The following is a 15,822-nucleotide window of genomic DNA, read 5'->3' as shown; positions in this document are numbered from 1 at the left end:
CGCTATGCCAGATACGCAGCTTTTGTGCTTACCAGTGAATCTTGAGTTTTAGTTTTTCCTTTTTTTATTAGTTTTGTCCTGCCAGAGGTATTTTCCAGTAGAATTGAGTGGGTGGGATGGGAAAGAACCAAGTGTTCAAAAAGGTGGAAATCTGGATGGGTTTCTGAAGTCATGAGCCACTGCTCTCTCAAAGCCTGCTTTTTTAATGATTTAATTCACCCATGCGTCAGATTCTGCTCTCGGAAATGTAATGCTTCATTTAAAAAAATAAAAAATAAAAAAATAAAAAGTTTGATTTTTTACTGAGTCATTTACCAAAAGAATATTTTTAGTCGATGACTCAGATCTCCAAGGCCAGCAAAAAGCTAAACATTAGATAACTGTATGATTCCAATATGTGGTCATGTTGTCATGAATGGCTCTCTGTCTTCAGTGTCTTTGACTCTTAGTGAGAAAATTACTGCAGTTTTATTACATTCAGGAATATTTCATTCTAATGGCCCTCTACTCTGAAATTTATTTTTAATATATGAAATTAATAAAATAAATAAATTTAAACCAGCAAACTAGTCTAAGCTGGTTTAAGTATATTTTCCCCCAACAAAGGGATGTTAATATATTCATACGTCTTCAGGAATATAATTTCTTATTTCCAACAGGGTGCGCCAGGCAGGGGAGGGGCACCAGGTTACCGTGGCGATGAAGGTCCTGCTGGGCCAGAGGTGGGTAATGTTAACTAATCTTGATTTCCTGTCACCCTGACCTATTGTTGCATCTACGACTGATGTACTTTTCCTATGTTGAATTTCTGTTTTTTAGGGAAGTAAAGGGGGCAGAGGAATCAAAGGGGCCCCAGGAGACAGAGGCATAATGGGAGAGAGGGTGAGTTAGTCCTGTTGGTCTTCAGAGCTAGTTTTAACTAACCAAAGACAGTTTGTCCGTGGCTGTAACACCGTTTTTTTTACCTGCTCAGGGTGAAGATGGACCGCAAGGAAATGGAACTGAAGGGTGCCATGGTTTCCAGGTAGAGTACCTCTCAATTGATTAAATATCTTGCCCTCAAAAATCATATTTAATGTAGTATGTTTATTGTTTATGTACGTGTTTGTATCCTCAGGGTTATCCTGGCCCCAGGGGAGTTCCAGGAGCACCTGTAAGTATACTGACCCTTACAGAGGTTCTCTATTTTAATAAAACTCAACATCAGTTTTCCAGAAGTTAAAAACACTTCCATCACTTCCAAACACAATCCCCAAATGATTCCTAGTAAAGAACCATGATCCTGAAGAGTGATGCATTAATCAGATTTGCTGGTACAGCAAAATAGTAGGAATCTCCTGCTCTCATAAATCATTGTGAATGATGTAATCATTTCCCCCTGCACTCTCAAACTATTATATTTGCATGTTTGAATAGTTTTCATGAAACATGCTCATGCACACCAGTGACTTAAAAATTAGTTACTATTTTATAATTAATCATATTGTTAGTTATTTAAAAAATATATTTATATTACCATTGTTAGGGGAGTAGTTTATTCCTTCATCAAAGACATCAAGACCATCTAATTGTGTTTGTTTTTAATTAATTAATTGATTTATTTATTTGGAAATGTCATATATCTTGGAGCTGTTGTGAAAATCCCCATTGAGAAAATGATTTGGAAAAATCCTTTACCCTGCACTCCACAACTGAGCATATAATTCACGTCTGTGGTTACCGTGAAATTCAATATGATTTAGCAATTCAAAGATAGCCTCCATATGGAAGATGATGTTGATACTGAGAATGGTTCATATGATCTATTAGTGGTTTTATTAGCATGCCCTAACTGTTGATTCACAAAAGTCTTCATTCATTAGGGGTAAGTGCATATGTGTGTCCCAGCAGGGATTGCGTATCGCAATAGACACACAACAGCTGAATTTGCTCATCCCCAGCAGATGTAAATTGTCTAGTCTGAGGCCAGACTGTTGAGCTGACACAGCAAAGATAATTCATCTGACCTAATATTCCTCCTTGCACTTTCTTTAACTTCTCACTTTCAAGGGTGGAAAAGGAACCCCTGGACCCAAGGGAGATGATGGAGAGCCAGGTGACCCTGGATTAGATGTGAGTCATTTTAAATGCCCTTGTGCTCATCACACTGTATCACCCTAATTAATTTTTTCCCCCTTGTTTATCTTCTTGTCAAAATTTTCCATAGCGCGCATATCACTTTTCTCTAGTTTTTCTTCTTATGTTTTTCATGAAATTCTTCTCTTTTAAAGGAATGTTCTGGGTTTAATACAAGTTAAGCACTGTCGAAAGCACTATCACCAAAGTTTTTAAATCTCGGGTGTGTTTACACTTCACATTGGCATTTTTAACACCAAACCTAAACCGAACCTTAAGGCATAGGGATATGTTCACAACCTGATTGGTCATTTTTATATGACGTATATTTACGTATATAAGTATATGACGTATATACACAAACAAAGATCTGTTGCGATGAGGCGCGGTTCTGATGCCTGTAATGATAGGCAACATCGCGACTATGGCGAGAAAAAACTAAAGGTATGCTTGAGCATTCTGTCCTTTTTAGCGTCGCATCTTGCGACATCATGTCCCATTTTTGGTTCGTTTACATATCTTTGGTCCGTGCTGTGTTCATATTTCATTCGAACCGCACCAGAGTTTATTTGGAAGCGGACCGAGATGCATTTTTTCAGCGGTCTCGGCCCGCTTGTTTGGTGTGCACCAGGTTTCGGATGGCAGTGTTCACACTTAACTGCACTAACAGAGCAACTAGGGTTAGTTTTATCTGAATCAAACATGCCAAGTGGGAACACACCCTTAAATGTGCAACATTTGTCTTGGCTAAAATACTGAGCAAAATAATTTCAGGTTCATGCAAATGCAAAAAAATCTTTAGTCACCGATAACATTGCGGAAAAGTGCCATTCTCAGTCAGCAATAGTTCTGCAAATTTATTCTGCAAAAGAAAGTGTCCCATAATAGGAGGGTTTCTGAAATAAAGCAAGAAGTTTTGATTGGTTGTGATTTTAACGTGGCCGCCCCATGACTCCATACAAATTAAACTAAAACAAAATTTCACAAAATGAACTATTAATTTCTGCAATTTAAAAAAGGTTTTGTGTCGGTCACACATACATCATAGAGAATCCTGGAACCTCTCAGTGTTTCGGTCGCTGTCGCCAGTGTTGCATTTAGGCAGCAGTGCACTGTATATATCTTGTTGTCATGGATTCAAGGAAGCAAAGTTCAAGAGGCTGTATCTTTATTTACTTTTGTTTCAAACTGCTGGAAAAGAAGTCTTGAGATGATTTGATTTCGTCAGGGTTTTTTTTTTTTTGGTGAGAAAATCACTTTAGAGCCAAGTTTTCTTTTTTTGGTACATTACAACAGGGTAACCAACTTTGTCACTTTTGAATGACTGCATTAATAAACAAAACGTTTTTAGAGATGCCTAATCATTTAAATATCAGTTTGGATAAACAAGAATACTTGAGAGCAAAGATTTGTTGGAAAGTTCATGTTTTACGCTTTTCTTAAGCCAGACTCCTCAGCTGGATTACATTAACAGCCCCCCCACACTTTCAGTCCAACAGATGGGTCTCCAGCACTCTCACAAAACAACATATGCTGTAGAAGAGTCACAGGTTTCGACACAGTGCTGTTTTCTGTGTCTGATGATTGATTTAAATGGTGGAAGTTGTTTTAAAGAGGTTGTGATTTGGCCAATTAATTGAGGACTCCTGCTCTTCGGTTCAGTTTTGAAATGTTGTTTTAGAACAGCTAACGGGACAGTTGTTGCAGTAGAGGTGTTATTGGTGCAAATCTTGCGTATTTTTTAGGAAAATTAAAATGTTCAAGATGTTTAATTTAGCCACTGCTATAACATCTCTTATTTTTTGGAGGATGCAACATCCATGTAGTACATTTGTAAATTTATTAGTGGAGATTGCTAGAGTTGCTCATAAATAGAAACTCCTAACCAATGTTTTAAATGTTAGTGCTTTGCACAGTATGTGTACATGAATAATGCATGAATAATGTCTCAAATAATCGGTTTGGGCAACTACCTGGCAACCTCGTAGCAGCACATTAAAACAGCAAAACAACACTCAATTTGAGATAATCACAAACTACCACGCATATTTTGAGTATGAAATTAAAAAATTTCCTCACGTTCCAATTTTGGGCTGTGTTGTTTTTGTTCTTGTTGGTCCAACACATGTACAAACCTCTCAAAGATGCAATAATTCTCTTCCCAGTCTGTGTTTACAAGTGGAAATATTCTGAATTCATCCCAAAATAAACAGCTCTGTCTATCTGGTCACTGTGATTTTGCCAAGTAAGCCATTTTCCTGGATCACCATCTAACCCTATTCCTACCCCTAAACCTAACTCTAAACCTACTCTAACTTATCCCTAAAATCTGAGGGAAATTATAGGTTGAATAAGAAGCACCAAACCCTAAACTTAACATTAACTGTAAACCTAGCCCTAAAATCTGATTGGTTGATTGGAATGTTATTCCAGGATCATGTTTTACTTGGATAAATCACGTTCAACCTGTCGGTCTGGGGTGATCAAAAAACCACTAGTAGCTTGACTAGTAGCTTTGATCCTGTGCATTCATCAATAGGACTTATTCCCATCCAATATTTACATTTACAAGATGACGCTTTTATCCAAAGAGACTTACAAATGAGGAATACAACAAGCGATTAATCATAAAGAGGCATATAAACACAATATGTGCTTTTACAGTAACATAAAGTTTCAAACATTGTTTAGAATTGGATAAACTATAGTAGGGAGGGATTAAGGAAAAAGGAATTAAGTTAAAGCATAGAAATTTTTTTCCCAGTAGGATGCAGTTAAAGGTGCCTTGTGTAATGTCCGCCAAAAAATCAATTCATACTCCACATTCCATACCAGATGGGGGCTGTATACCTCCAGAAAGTGAGTTGGTCTACTCTAGAGTAACAAACGAGAAACGGCATAGTCTCTATGCTCCGCTCCTACCTTTACAACGACCCTAGAGCCATAGCCGAAGCCGAGCCAACTCCTAATAGAGGACGTTTTGACTCCAGAGGAACGTTGGTTGATGTCAAGTGGTTTTTAAATATGACATCTTCAAGCTACTCCCCTTCACCTTTACCAGTGAATATGTTCATATTCGTTTGTTCATATTACATTTTTATTGTTAGTTTGAATTACATTCATTTGACAGACAGCATTCGCTGGTGTTGACCAAGCTAGCGCCATTCAGAGCTGCCAACTCTCACGAATTCACACTGAGACACACGCCATTGACACTTTTCACACGCTCTCACGCCACACATCAATTTTGTCACGCACGGAAAAATCGCAAAGCAAAGAGGTCACGGAGACCGACAGACTAGACAGAGCAGGTTAGTTATGATATAAAAAAATCTCAGCTCTCAGATAATGTCAATTTTACTATGCAATTCAAACAATAAATACCGTTTGGCGCTTGTAAATGTTACACGACAGATCCCTAGCGCACGTGAACCGATCATCTCTTCTAGCTATTAGTAAAACACGAACACTGTTGAAAGATACAGTAGGCTACAACTTACCAAAATGTATTCCTTATACATAATACCGACCAATCATTTTTTAATCAGCGTGCAGAGGTCAATAACATAGCTGGAGAACAATTATGTCAGATTTACCTCACGTAATTTGGGGTTCATTATCATCGAAGACATTTCAAGCTTCTTAGCTAATGGTACATTTTATCATCAGCTTGGTAGAGACGGGCTCTGGTAGATAACAGGTGCAAACCGGATCGGATCTGTGGGTAACTATCAAACGCTAACAGATACTGTTGCCATCGCTAACATTAGCACTTTTATCGAACAGCCTTCGATACATTTCTATGTTATAACTTCCCGAAAAAAATAAGCAAACATATAAAACAAACTTCTAGCGAAATACTAACAGCATCTTACTTACCAATCCAAAAGAAATGTTGCAAGTTCGGAGTCGAACCTCATTTCTTTCTGGTAATTTAGCATGCTAATTCAGGTTGATATATATCTGCAGCACTATAACTTGTCATTTTTTTTATGACATCATCGCCCTTATTTCTTCTCATTCTTTTGATGCGTGTAGCTCATTTTTTTTATATTTTTACCTCAATTCTTACACATGGCACCTTTAAGCGTTCATGGAAGAGATGTATTTTCAGATGTCTCTTGAAAGTTGTCAGGTATTTGGTGTTCCGGATGGGGTTGGGAAGGTCATTCCAGCAGCAAGGAACAGTGTATGAGAACGCTCTGTAAAGTGATTTTGTGCCTCTCTGTGATGAGGCTGCGTTCATTTATCGATCAGGCTTCTGGAGAGGATCTAGACTCTTTACAGAGAGTTGTTCTGTATGCAAGCATTAATCTCTTGAACTTGATGCGAGATGCAACTGATAGCCAGTGCAGAGAGATAAAAAGAGGTGTGACATGGGCTCACTTAAGGCGAATTTATACTTCTGCATCGGACCTACGCCGGAGCCTCTACGCTATACACTACGCGTTGGTTTTCATTTATACTTCTGCTTCGCTGTCCGCGAACATGTGAGGGAACATGTGAAACCCGAGGGAGGGGTTCTAGCTGACCAATCACAGCGCTTGCGTCCGCGTAGAATTGACCCGTTGTTACATTTTTGGAGAGGTGCACGTCAGGGTACGCCGAAGGGTACGCGCGCTACGCACAGCCTACGGCGTAGCTACGGCGTAAGTCTTGTTGAAGACCGGTAGTGCTGTTGCGTTCTGAATCATTTGTAGAGGTTTAAATGTACGAGATGGAAGTCCAACCAGAAGAGCATTGCAGTTGTCCAGCCGAGAATGACAAAGGCCTGGACAAGAAGTTGTGTAGCATGCCCTTGCTCTGTTAGGAAGGGCCTGATCTTCCTGATATTGTGCAGTGCAAACCTGCATGATCGAGCTGTCTTTGTAATGTGGTCTTTGAAGGTCAGCTGATTATCAAAGATTACACCAAAATTTGATCGAACTCGCTGAAATTATTGTGGATGGTGAAATTGTGCTGTATAGTCAAAGTGGCAGGGAAGATGAGAAGCTCTGTCTTTGCCAAGTTGAGCTGCAGGTGATGTTCTTTCATTCATGCAAAGATGTCCGCCAGGCAGTCTACGATCCGTGCAGCTACCGTTGGATCATCTGTTTGAAATGAAAAGTATACCTGGGTGTTATCAGCATAGCCATGGTAGGAGAAACCATGTGCCTGTATGATGGGTCCGAGTGATATATGAAGAAGAGGAGGGGTCCAAGAACTGATCCCTGAGGAACCCCCATGTTAAGTCGATGTGCTTTGGAAACCTATATACCTATGGATACAAATAACGAATACCATCTTTTAGCCAACAACTATTATTCTAATAACAAATAAGTGCACTCAAAATACAAACTATAATGAAAGTATAAAATAGAACGAATACGTAGAATACGTATTAAACGAATGAATCATTCCTGGCTGCAAATATTAATCTGAACAACAGAAACAAACAAGGTAATAAGCAAACATTTGCGCTCTACCGCCGTCTCTACTGACTAATTGCTTCTCCTATTGTTGTTTATGTTGTCTAGCTGTGCACTTCCTCAGCAAAAATGTTTGAGGAAATGTCCTGCACATTCGGTGCTTTGATCGTTCTGCCCATTTTGTACATCTGAAGGATTTAGAATGCAGTGTTTTCCTTTAGCACTCAGTTCTCAGCAGGTAGATTTAGAACTGTTTGTTTTGTAATCCAAGAATCCAAACTTCCAAATGTGCTGGACAAAAGAATGGACTGCAAACATTGTAATATCACACCATAGATTCCATTTCATCATGTCACGTCCTTACATCTGGAACATATATGTGGTTGGATGGGGCCGTAGGATGCTATATATTGTGTGATGGTAGGAATATTCCAATATAGTTAGTTTAAGTTGAGTTTAAGTTTATGTTGAATTTACATTGTTTTTAATATTTGGTACATGAATACAGACTTGCCAATATGACTAATCAAGTCAGTTTTTAAAGTTAGAACTATCCATTTTATAATATTTATTTTATTGTTTTGAGTCTGTTTATTGTTTGTATGTTTTTTTATTATATGAGACAATATGAGATCGTTCAATTGATCTTTTATTGCACCCACAAAGTTCAAAATGAAGATGAAACTTAAATTTTTAACCTATAATTCAATTAATCATGCATTTTATTAAATATATATTTATACCATGGTCTGTCAGAATACTATATTCTGATTGCCTGGAAAGTGTGCATTAAAATGGTTTAATGCATGGGTAGCTCCGGTTTAATAACCATTCTATATTAACGCACTGCTTTCATTAAAGCACACACACACCTCACTCATACACAGAGATCGGTGATCACGCTGCACAAACACAGATGCATTGAGGAGCAAAGAAACTTGTCTGCCCTGTAACTTTTATTAAAAATGTAGCTTTGCCACTGAATCTCTACATTATACTTTTCCGAAATATCGCTGTTTTTGAAGTAATTAAACTCACAGCTTCATTGTTAGAAGGACATAGATAATTCACAAACACATCTAATGTATCTCTCTCTCAAATCTCACAGTAATTAATTCAAATAAATGTTATAATTCAGGCAAATAAATGTAATCTTACCACACTTTATTTCTGTGTGTGATTTAAAGAGGGCAGAATACTTGATCTAACGAGTCATAGCTGGCGAAAAATTAATGACATGTTAACCCTTCCAGCCAAATTTTACGCTGTAAACATCAATAACTGCTCGGGGTGTGTGTATCCACGTTTGCAGTGTGTGTGTGTTCACTACTCACTACTCTGCTCCTAATGTGTGTGCACTTACTTAGATGGGTTAAATGCAGAGGTCAAATTCCAAGTATGGGTTACCATACTTGGCCATCACGTGTCACTTTCACTTTCATGTTGTCAGTTTTGGCAATTGATCATGATATAAGCAGGATAATCTGCGTCTATGTGTGCAGTTCATGATTTTGATGCACCCCGCCTCAGCTTCGAGTTGGGTGGTTCTTTGCCTCCACGTTGTACTTTAAAATCATGTAGTGCACACCTAGCTGTATAGTATCCCATATATAATAAAATAACAAATGACATGATGTTTTGTTCATAGCACCCACCCTTGTGTGGGATGTTAGTCAAGTGACAAGGTGAATGCCGGCTGTAAACATATCACACATGCTTATATCAAAGCGCTGAGCTCATGTTTAATTTTTTCATCAAAAAAATGTTTAGTCTCTTTATTGTGGTTGTACAAGCCGACGCAAAATAGCAACAAATACATATGCTCACAAGCTTTCATCTTCTGTCATCTGGAGTCGATTTTTGGTGATCTAACGCCCAGCCAGCTTAACTATTCATCATTGTGTTTGTCTTTGTCCATGCAAAGCCAAAACCTACAAGGAAGCGGTGGAGACGTGCATATGTAGAAGAATTGTTTTTCATCTTTTGGCTGTTCATGGTTCTTTCTTTAGAAATTATGTTCTAATTTTAAAATGGTTGGTCTCTCACACACATTAGAAGGATAGAGTGCCAGGTTTTTGTTTGTTTGTTGAGCAGTGATTGAATGCACCCTTGAATGTTTGGGCTGCAGAAAGGCCACATAAATCATACGGGATGTTTACAAGCCACACACATTTTGCAACATAGGTATGTAAACTGTTTACACATAGTGATCTTTCTATTGAAGACATATACCCTTTCTGCAAGACTTCTGATATTGGCGGTGTTTGCTAAGGCAAGCATCACTAAACTGTAAAAACCCCCATTAAAGACCATCCATCAGTTTGAGTATCCAGTGGAGTTATGTGATTTAGTCACAAGCTTTTTTAAATACTGTTCATCAGTTAAATATTACACCCAGTTAAAGGGTGACCAATAGTAATGATTTATGAAAAAAAAAATGAAATTTGGAAATACAAGGTTTCCATACAGTATAAAGTACCCAGTGGTTTCTTATTGGACTATGACGTTAATGTCTTCTATACTGCCTCTTGTGAAAAGGCTGAAAATGCACTTGCCTATTGTTCTCAATTGTGTTCGGACACATTTGAGAAGACAATAAACTTATTTAGCTAGAAGAGTTTACTTAGAGCATGTTTTGAGCCTAAAACATGAAAAGGCAATGGCTATTTAGACAGATGTACTCAAAGTTCAACCACACATTCACTTTACGATAATTGTAAACCTACCCTTGTGTTTATCACCCCTCTGTAACTGTCTTCAACTACTCACAAAAACCTAAAGACCCCCTGTAAAAAGTTTTGAGTAGTTTACCATACTAGCATTCATCTAGAATGCATTTAGAAACCAAAAGTAATCATTAGCAGAATTGCAGTGCCCATAAATTAAAATGTTTACCACGTGTTTTACAACTGAATCTTAAAGAATGGCCAGAGGCTCTTCATTATAACCATCAGGTCTGGAGGGAATAATACAGAAGGAAGAACTCTTTAACAAGCTGAAACAAACACTGATTTAAAGTAAAGATAAACTGCTGTAATTGAAAACACACTTGAATGTTTGGGCTACAGAAAGGCCTTTATTAATCAAACACAATGTTTACATGATATATGAACATTTTGCAGCATTTGTGTTTCGAATGTTTAAACCATTCATACATAGTGATCATTCTGCTTAAGACACTTCTGAAGACTGTTAATATTGGTGTTTGCTAAGTCAACCAATATTACTTTTTCTAACACTTAGCGTTTTAAATAATATGCAACCCATCAATTCTTCTTTTATTATTAATACTTTTCTAATCAGTTAAGCATGATAGCCACCACCAGAACACCCTGAATAGCACGTGCTATGAACCACACAGAACACTAGCATACAGTATGCTAGCAATTTGTGTTCATTATAAAACAAAAAATTGTTTATAGCAACCAGCTTGAAGCCTGATCTACTTTTTGTGGAAAAGGAATTTTTATTTACTTTGCTTCTCCTAGTAAAGCTGCCAGGTGATGTGTTGACTTTATCTGCATTTGTTTGAACATGTTCTTACTTAGCCAAATTGATGTATTTATTATGTTTAAGTGTATATATGGTGTGTATATGTTATTTTGTATACATTATTATTCAGGGCCTCACATCTGCTCCATATGAGCCATGAAGGTGCTTTTCCTTGTGTTTGGCTCTATCTTTCTGCTGCCCAAGACTGTTTGGAAAAGTTTTTCTGTGCTTGTAAACAATTGATTGGGCTCTTCTGGCCTCTCCCAAACCCGAGGGGCCCACATTTGGTCCAGTATCTGTCAAGGTAATCACAATGAACCATGACAATATTGGCATGACGCCATCATTTAACCTCGTCCTGTGAGCCTGCTAGGAGAATGTCTGTGACTGTGACACCTGTGGACTTTGAAGTGAGGAATTTGAAAGTAATTGAAGCAGCATGAGAGAGACGGCTTGTAGTGGGGATGTTGTGCAATGTCGTGGTCGCGTCAGCGCAACCTCTAAAAAATGTTTTGTCATGCTGGCATTGGGCAAGCGTTGTCACAATTACAGAAATGGCTTGAAACATTTACATTTATTCATTTAGCAGATGCTTTTATCCAAAGCGACTTACAAATGAGAACAACAGAAGCAGTTAATCTAGCAGTAGGACAACAATATGCAAGTGCTATGACCCTTCGCAATACATGTAAAAAAAAAAAAAAAAAAAATTTAAATAGAATAGAAGAGAAGAGAAAGTGTTTGTATTACTGGATAAAGTGCTGCCGAAAAAGATGCGTCTTCAGCTGTTTCTTGAAAATGGTTACGGACTCAGCAGCTCTGGTTGAGTTAGGCAGATCATTCCACCAGCAGGGAACAGTCAAGGTAAAGGTCAGAGACAGAGATTTCGTGCCTCTTTGAGATGGCACCACAAGATGACGTTCGCTTGCAGAGCGCACATTTCCGGATGGCACATAAGTCTGAAGTAATTAGTTTGGGTAAAAGGGAGCAGAGCCAGTGGTTGTTTTGTAGGCAAACGTCAGTGACTTGAATTTGATGCGAGCGGCAACTGGCAACCAGTGCAATTTTGTGAGGAAAAGGAGTGACGTGTGCTCTCTTCGGCTCGTTAAAGACCACTCTATCTGCAGCATTTTGGATCAGTTGCAGAGGTTTGACAGTGCAGGCTGGAAGACCAGCCAGGAGAGCATTACAATAGTCCAGTCTGGATAGAACAACCGCTTGGAAAAGGAGTTGATATGAAGGGCTTGTGTTTACAGCAGACTGTCTGCTGTTTAACACTGTATACACTGTATTTTCCAGGCTAAATGTTCCTATCTTGTTTTCAACAGAACAACAGTCCAGGACCAGATGGGCCTAAAGGAGCCAAAGGTCACCGAGGACCTGAAGGAAATCCTGTAAGTGTGAATGCACCATTTCAATGTTTTCAGTCTGTGTTTACTGTATTTTTCCCTACTGAAGTGTTTTATAAGGGTTTAATGATAAAAATGGTCATATCTGTTCATATTGTGATTCATGTTCTCCGATGAGGGTTCATATGAGCATGGTATTTATTCTGTACCATGTGCTTATGTCAGCATCCTGACACACTTTAAATAATGTATCTGTATTCTGAATCAGTCTAACATAGACGAGCCGATCTGCTGTTGGATTGAATGCCTGAGATCCAAAGGCGCAAGAAAGTTCAGTTTCAACCTTTTGTTGAGAAATACAATGGAATGTGATGAACAAATCTAACCCCAAAACTTTGGTTTAATAAAAGTTAGAAAAACAAGTTTTATTGTACGCTTGATATAGAATCAAAAATACCATTGGCCGCAGTTGACATGCTCACTTAAGCTGAAACATGCCAGAAAACCTGGACCTGAACTTGGTTAAACATCTTCAAATGACAAACAAAAAGGTGATTGGCATTATATGTTTTCAGAGGTAAACAACAAGGCTCTTACACTGTCCAGAGGAGCCTAAAGAAGTTTTTAAGTGTAGAAATCTTCAGTTATGTAGAACGGCATTAAACAGCCATGAGTTATGGGTGTGTGGGAAGGGAAATTTCTCTCAGCCTGCAATTTTGTGATGTTCCTCTTTGCCACTGGATGACATCCAGAGAGGAGGAGACTTGACTGTCTCAAAAATGCTCTTATTTGGGAAGGGATTCAGAGCTTCTTTGCTCTGGCAGAATTACTTCTGTGTAGCATGTAACAAAACAGACACTGACCCTTTCAAAGACCTGTTTATGTTGTTCGATACTAGTACAGTATTTGTCTTCACGGGCACATTGTATATTTCATCTGTCTTGTATTCATGCACAGGGACCACCTGGACCACCTGGCCATCAAGGAGCAGATGTGAGTGAGTTTAATTTGAATAAACTGGGTTTTGCTCAATGCACAAATCAAAGAAAGCACACATTATTTGATTTAGCACCGTAAAATCATTATTTGATTTTAAGCACACAAATTTTCCAGCACCGTTTCCTGTATGAAGAGACAAAGAGGGTGACAGTGCTCTTGATAATAAATAATCTTGGACATTCCACAATTCACTTTCCGTTATTTTTTTTTTAAAATTCCACATCACTGACAGCCAGTAGCTGTGGTAATCTGTAGCCAAGGCCCAAGCACATACCAGACTAGTCTTTTTGTGTAATAAAAGCATCCTTTAATAGCACACAACAGCTGGCTTGTTCCAATTGCATCTGCAAAGAAATAAATGTATGACACTATAGATGTTAAGTCTTTAAGATCGACATTTGAAGGGGTTATTGTTTTGTTTCCCTGAAGGCTACTTGTAATTTGTAATGTTAAAGTTTTTCCCCAAAAACATTAATTATTTAACCATTTTCTCTATTATAGAATTAAACAGGCTAATACCTTGCTGCCGTGCCTTTAAGCCATCAGCTTTTTTGCATATTAAATTAGATTTGTCATCAATCTGTGCTGAAATGTGGCGCATGAACTGTTGAGATCAGACTGATGAGGGACCTTAAACTTTAGCTGTTTGTTCCTGCTGCTCTTCCTTCAGAAGGATCTGCAGAGCCGTAGGTGCTACACAACCAGGACACAACCAGCCACATTTTATTCATAATACTAGTTATTCTGGTGTTTAGGAATGTTATAATATCTCTTTATTACTGTGACAAGTTTCTGAATACCAAATAGGCAATGTAAATGTGGCCGTCATGTGTACTTGTATCCAAAGTATATGTCTGATGTTGAGTCAGGTTTTTTTTTTTTCAGCTTAGTTTAAAATAAAATGGTCTCTTTTTTACTGGAGAGAAATAATTGCATATTATTAATTTGAATAGTATAATGATAATTTTTTATCAAAAGATTGGGGAAAATTGGATTCCTTGTGACCCCTTTATCGGGAATGTGTATATTGACATAGTATGTGTTTTCATCCCTCAGCACAAGAGGAAATACACTTTTAAAAAGTATTTTTTTTAAATTTGTAGTAATTGTGAGTCTCTGGGGAGTGTTGTGCGGAAAGTGCAGAATTTCCTGTAATTAAAACAACATGGACTTGTGGCTCCATTTTGTGATACAAAATGGCGACAGAGAAAATCAGTTGTAGAGGCAGCAGTCTCCCTCCATTAATCCCTCTCTCTCTCTCTCTCTCTCTCTCTCTCTCTCTCTCTCTCTCTCTCTCTCTCTCTCTCTCTCTCGTTCTCTCTTGTAGGAATGTGAGATTCTGGATATCATCATGAAGATGTGCTGTGAGTAGACCTGTTTTTGTATTTACTCATGACTCACTACTCAGTTTCACTGCCTCCATAAATGGCGACCTGCCTGTTACCCATATTGATTTAACACTGTAATGTCGACTCGTGCCATGAAGTGATGATACAGCAATCCACCTAGCCAGCTCAGTGTTCACAAAACTTTGCTGGCCAGAAGAGAACATGCAAGAATACTAAACACCATACATTTGTAGCTCAAGGTGTGTGTGTGTGTGTGTGTGTGTGTGTGTGTGTGTGTGTGTGTGTGTGTGTGTGTGTGTGTGTGTGTGTGTGTGTGTGTGGGAGTGTGTGTGTGTGTGTGTGTGTGTGTGTGTGTGTGTGTGTGTGTGTGTGTGTGTGTGTGTGTGTGTGTGTGTGTGTGTGTGTGTGTGTGTAAATGTGCAAATGTGCTTTTTTCCCAAAAACTTATGCATTCATATGTAAAATATGTCATGTGTAGATCCACTTAAGATGCAGTATGAAAAGTATTATGCCAGTTTTTAATTAATCAGTTTATGCCTAAGCATTTTTATTGTTTTTGGATATTCATTATTTTGTTTTATAACCCTTGCTGGAGCCATAGCCTTTAACCCAGAATTTATTCATTTAAATGCTCATATTCTGCACGTTTATCATAAATATTAGTTTTGGAAGCTTCACTTAGATATTTAATATCGCCATCCGGGCATGTGAAAACAGGACATAATCCAATTGGAGAGAAAACACTGATTCTTTGAACAGAAGTATGTAAAAGAGAGAGAAAAAAAATGGTCAGGTATTTAAGTCAGAGCACTAATTGCTTTTTTTAATCATAAATTAATAAACCTTCATGAACTCATATTATTCCCAGACCAGATTCTTCCATCTGTAAAATAACTCTGGATCCCTTACTTTGAATGTTTTGATGGAACATAAGTTTCTGATCTGCCTAATATTAGCAGATTTGATGCAAATGTAATGTGTTTTCACTTTTTTTCTTTATTTCAGCTTGCTGTGGTAAGTCCTAAGACTTCAAAGTATATAAGAAATTTTTCAAACTGTTTTAATTAGTGTTCTGCAATGCCGTCTACCTTAAATACATGTGTTATTGAA

At 38.0% G+C, this 15,822-nt stretch overlaps 1 protein-coding gene across 1 annotated transcript in view; it reads left to right on the top strand.

The window, feature by feature from the left end:
• LOC143711797 (collagen alpha-1(VI) chain-like) overlaps window positions 1-15,822 on the top strand; it is a 36,110-nt gene that overhangs the window by 16,835 nt on the left and 3,453 nt on the right. The window contains exons 21-29 of the mRNA XM_077203791.1: window positions 660-722; window positions 820-882; window positions 974-1,024; window positions 1,118-1,153; window positions 2,050-2,112; window positions 12,344-12,409; window positions 13,322-13,357; window positions 14,691-14,727; window positions 15,718-15,726. Coding sequence (XP_077059906.1) covers window positions 660-722; window positions 820-882; window positions 974-1,024; window positions 1,118-1,153; window positions 2,050-2,112; window positions 12,344-12,409; window positions 13,322-13,357; window positions 14,691-14,727; window positions 15,718-15,726 — 424 coding nt within the window. The remainder of the gene's footprint in view (window positions 1-659; window positions 723-819; window positions 883-973; window positions 1,025-1,117; window positions 1,154-2,049; window positions 2,113-12,343; window positions 12,410-13,321; window positions 13,358-14,690; window positions 14,728-15,717; window positions 15,727-15,822) is intronic.

The sequence above is a fragment of the Siphateles boraxobius genome, unplaced genomic scaffold (genome assembly GCF_051911475.1).
Source record: "Siphateles boraxobius isolate OS27281-9 unplaced genomic scaffold, OSU_SipBor_1 5, whole genome shotgun sequence".
NCBI classification, from domain to species: Eukaryota; Metazoa; Chordata; class Actinopteri; order Cypriniformes; family Leuciscidae; genus Siphateles; species Siphateles boraxobius.
Note: the sequence above shows the minus strand (reverse complement) of the source record. Positions and strands in the feature narration are given on the sequence as shown.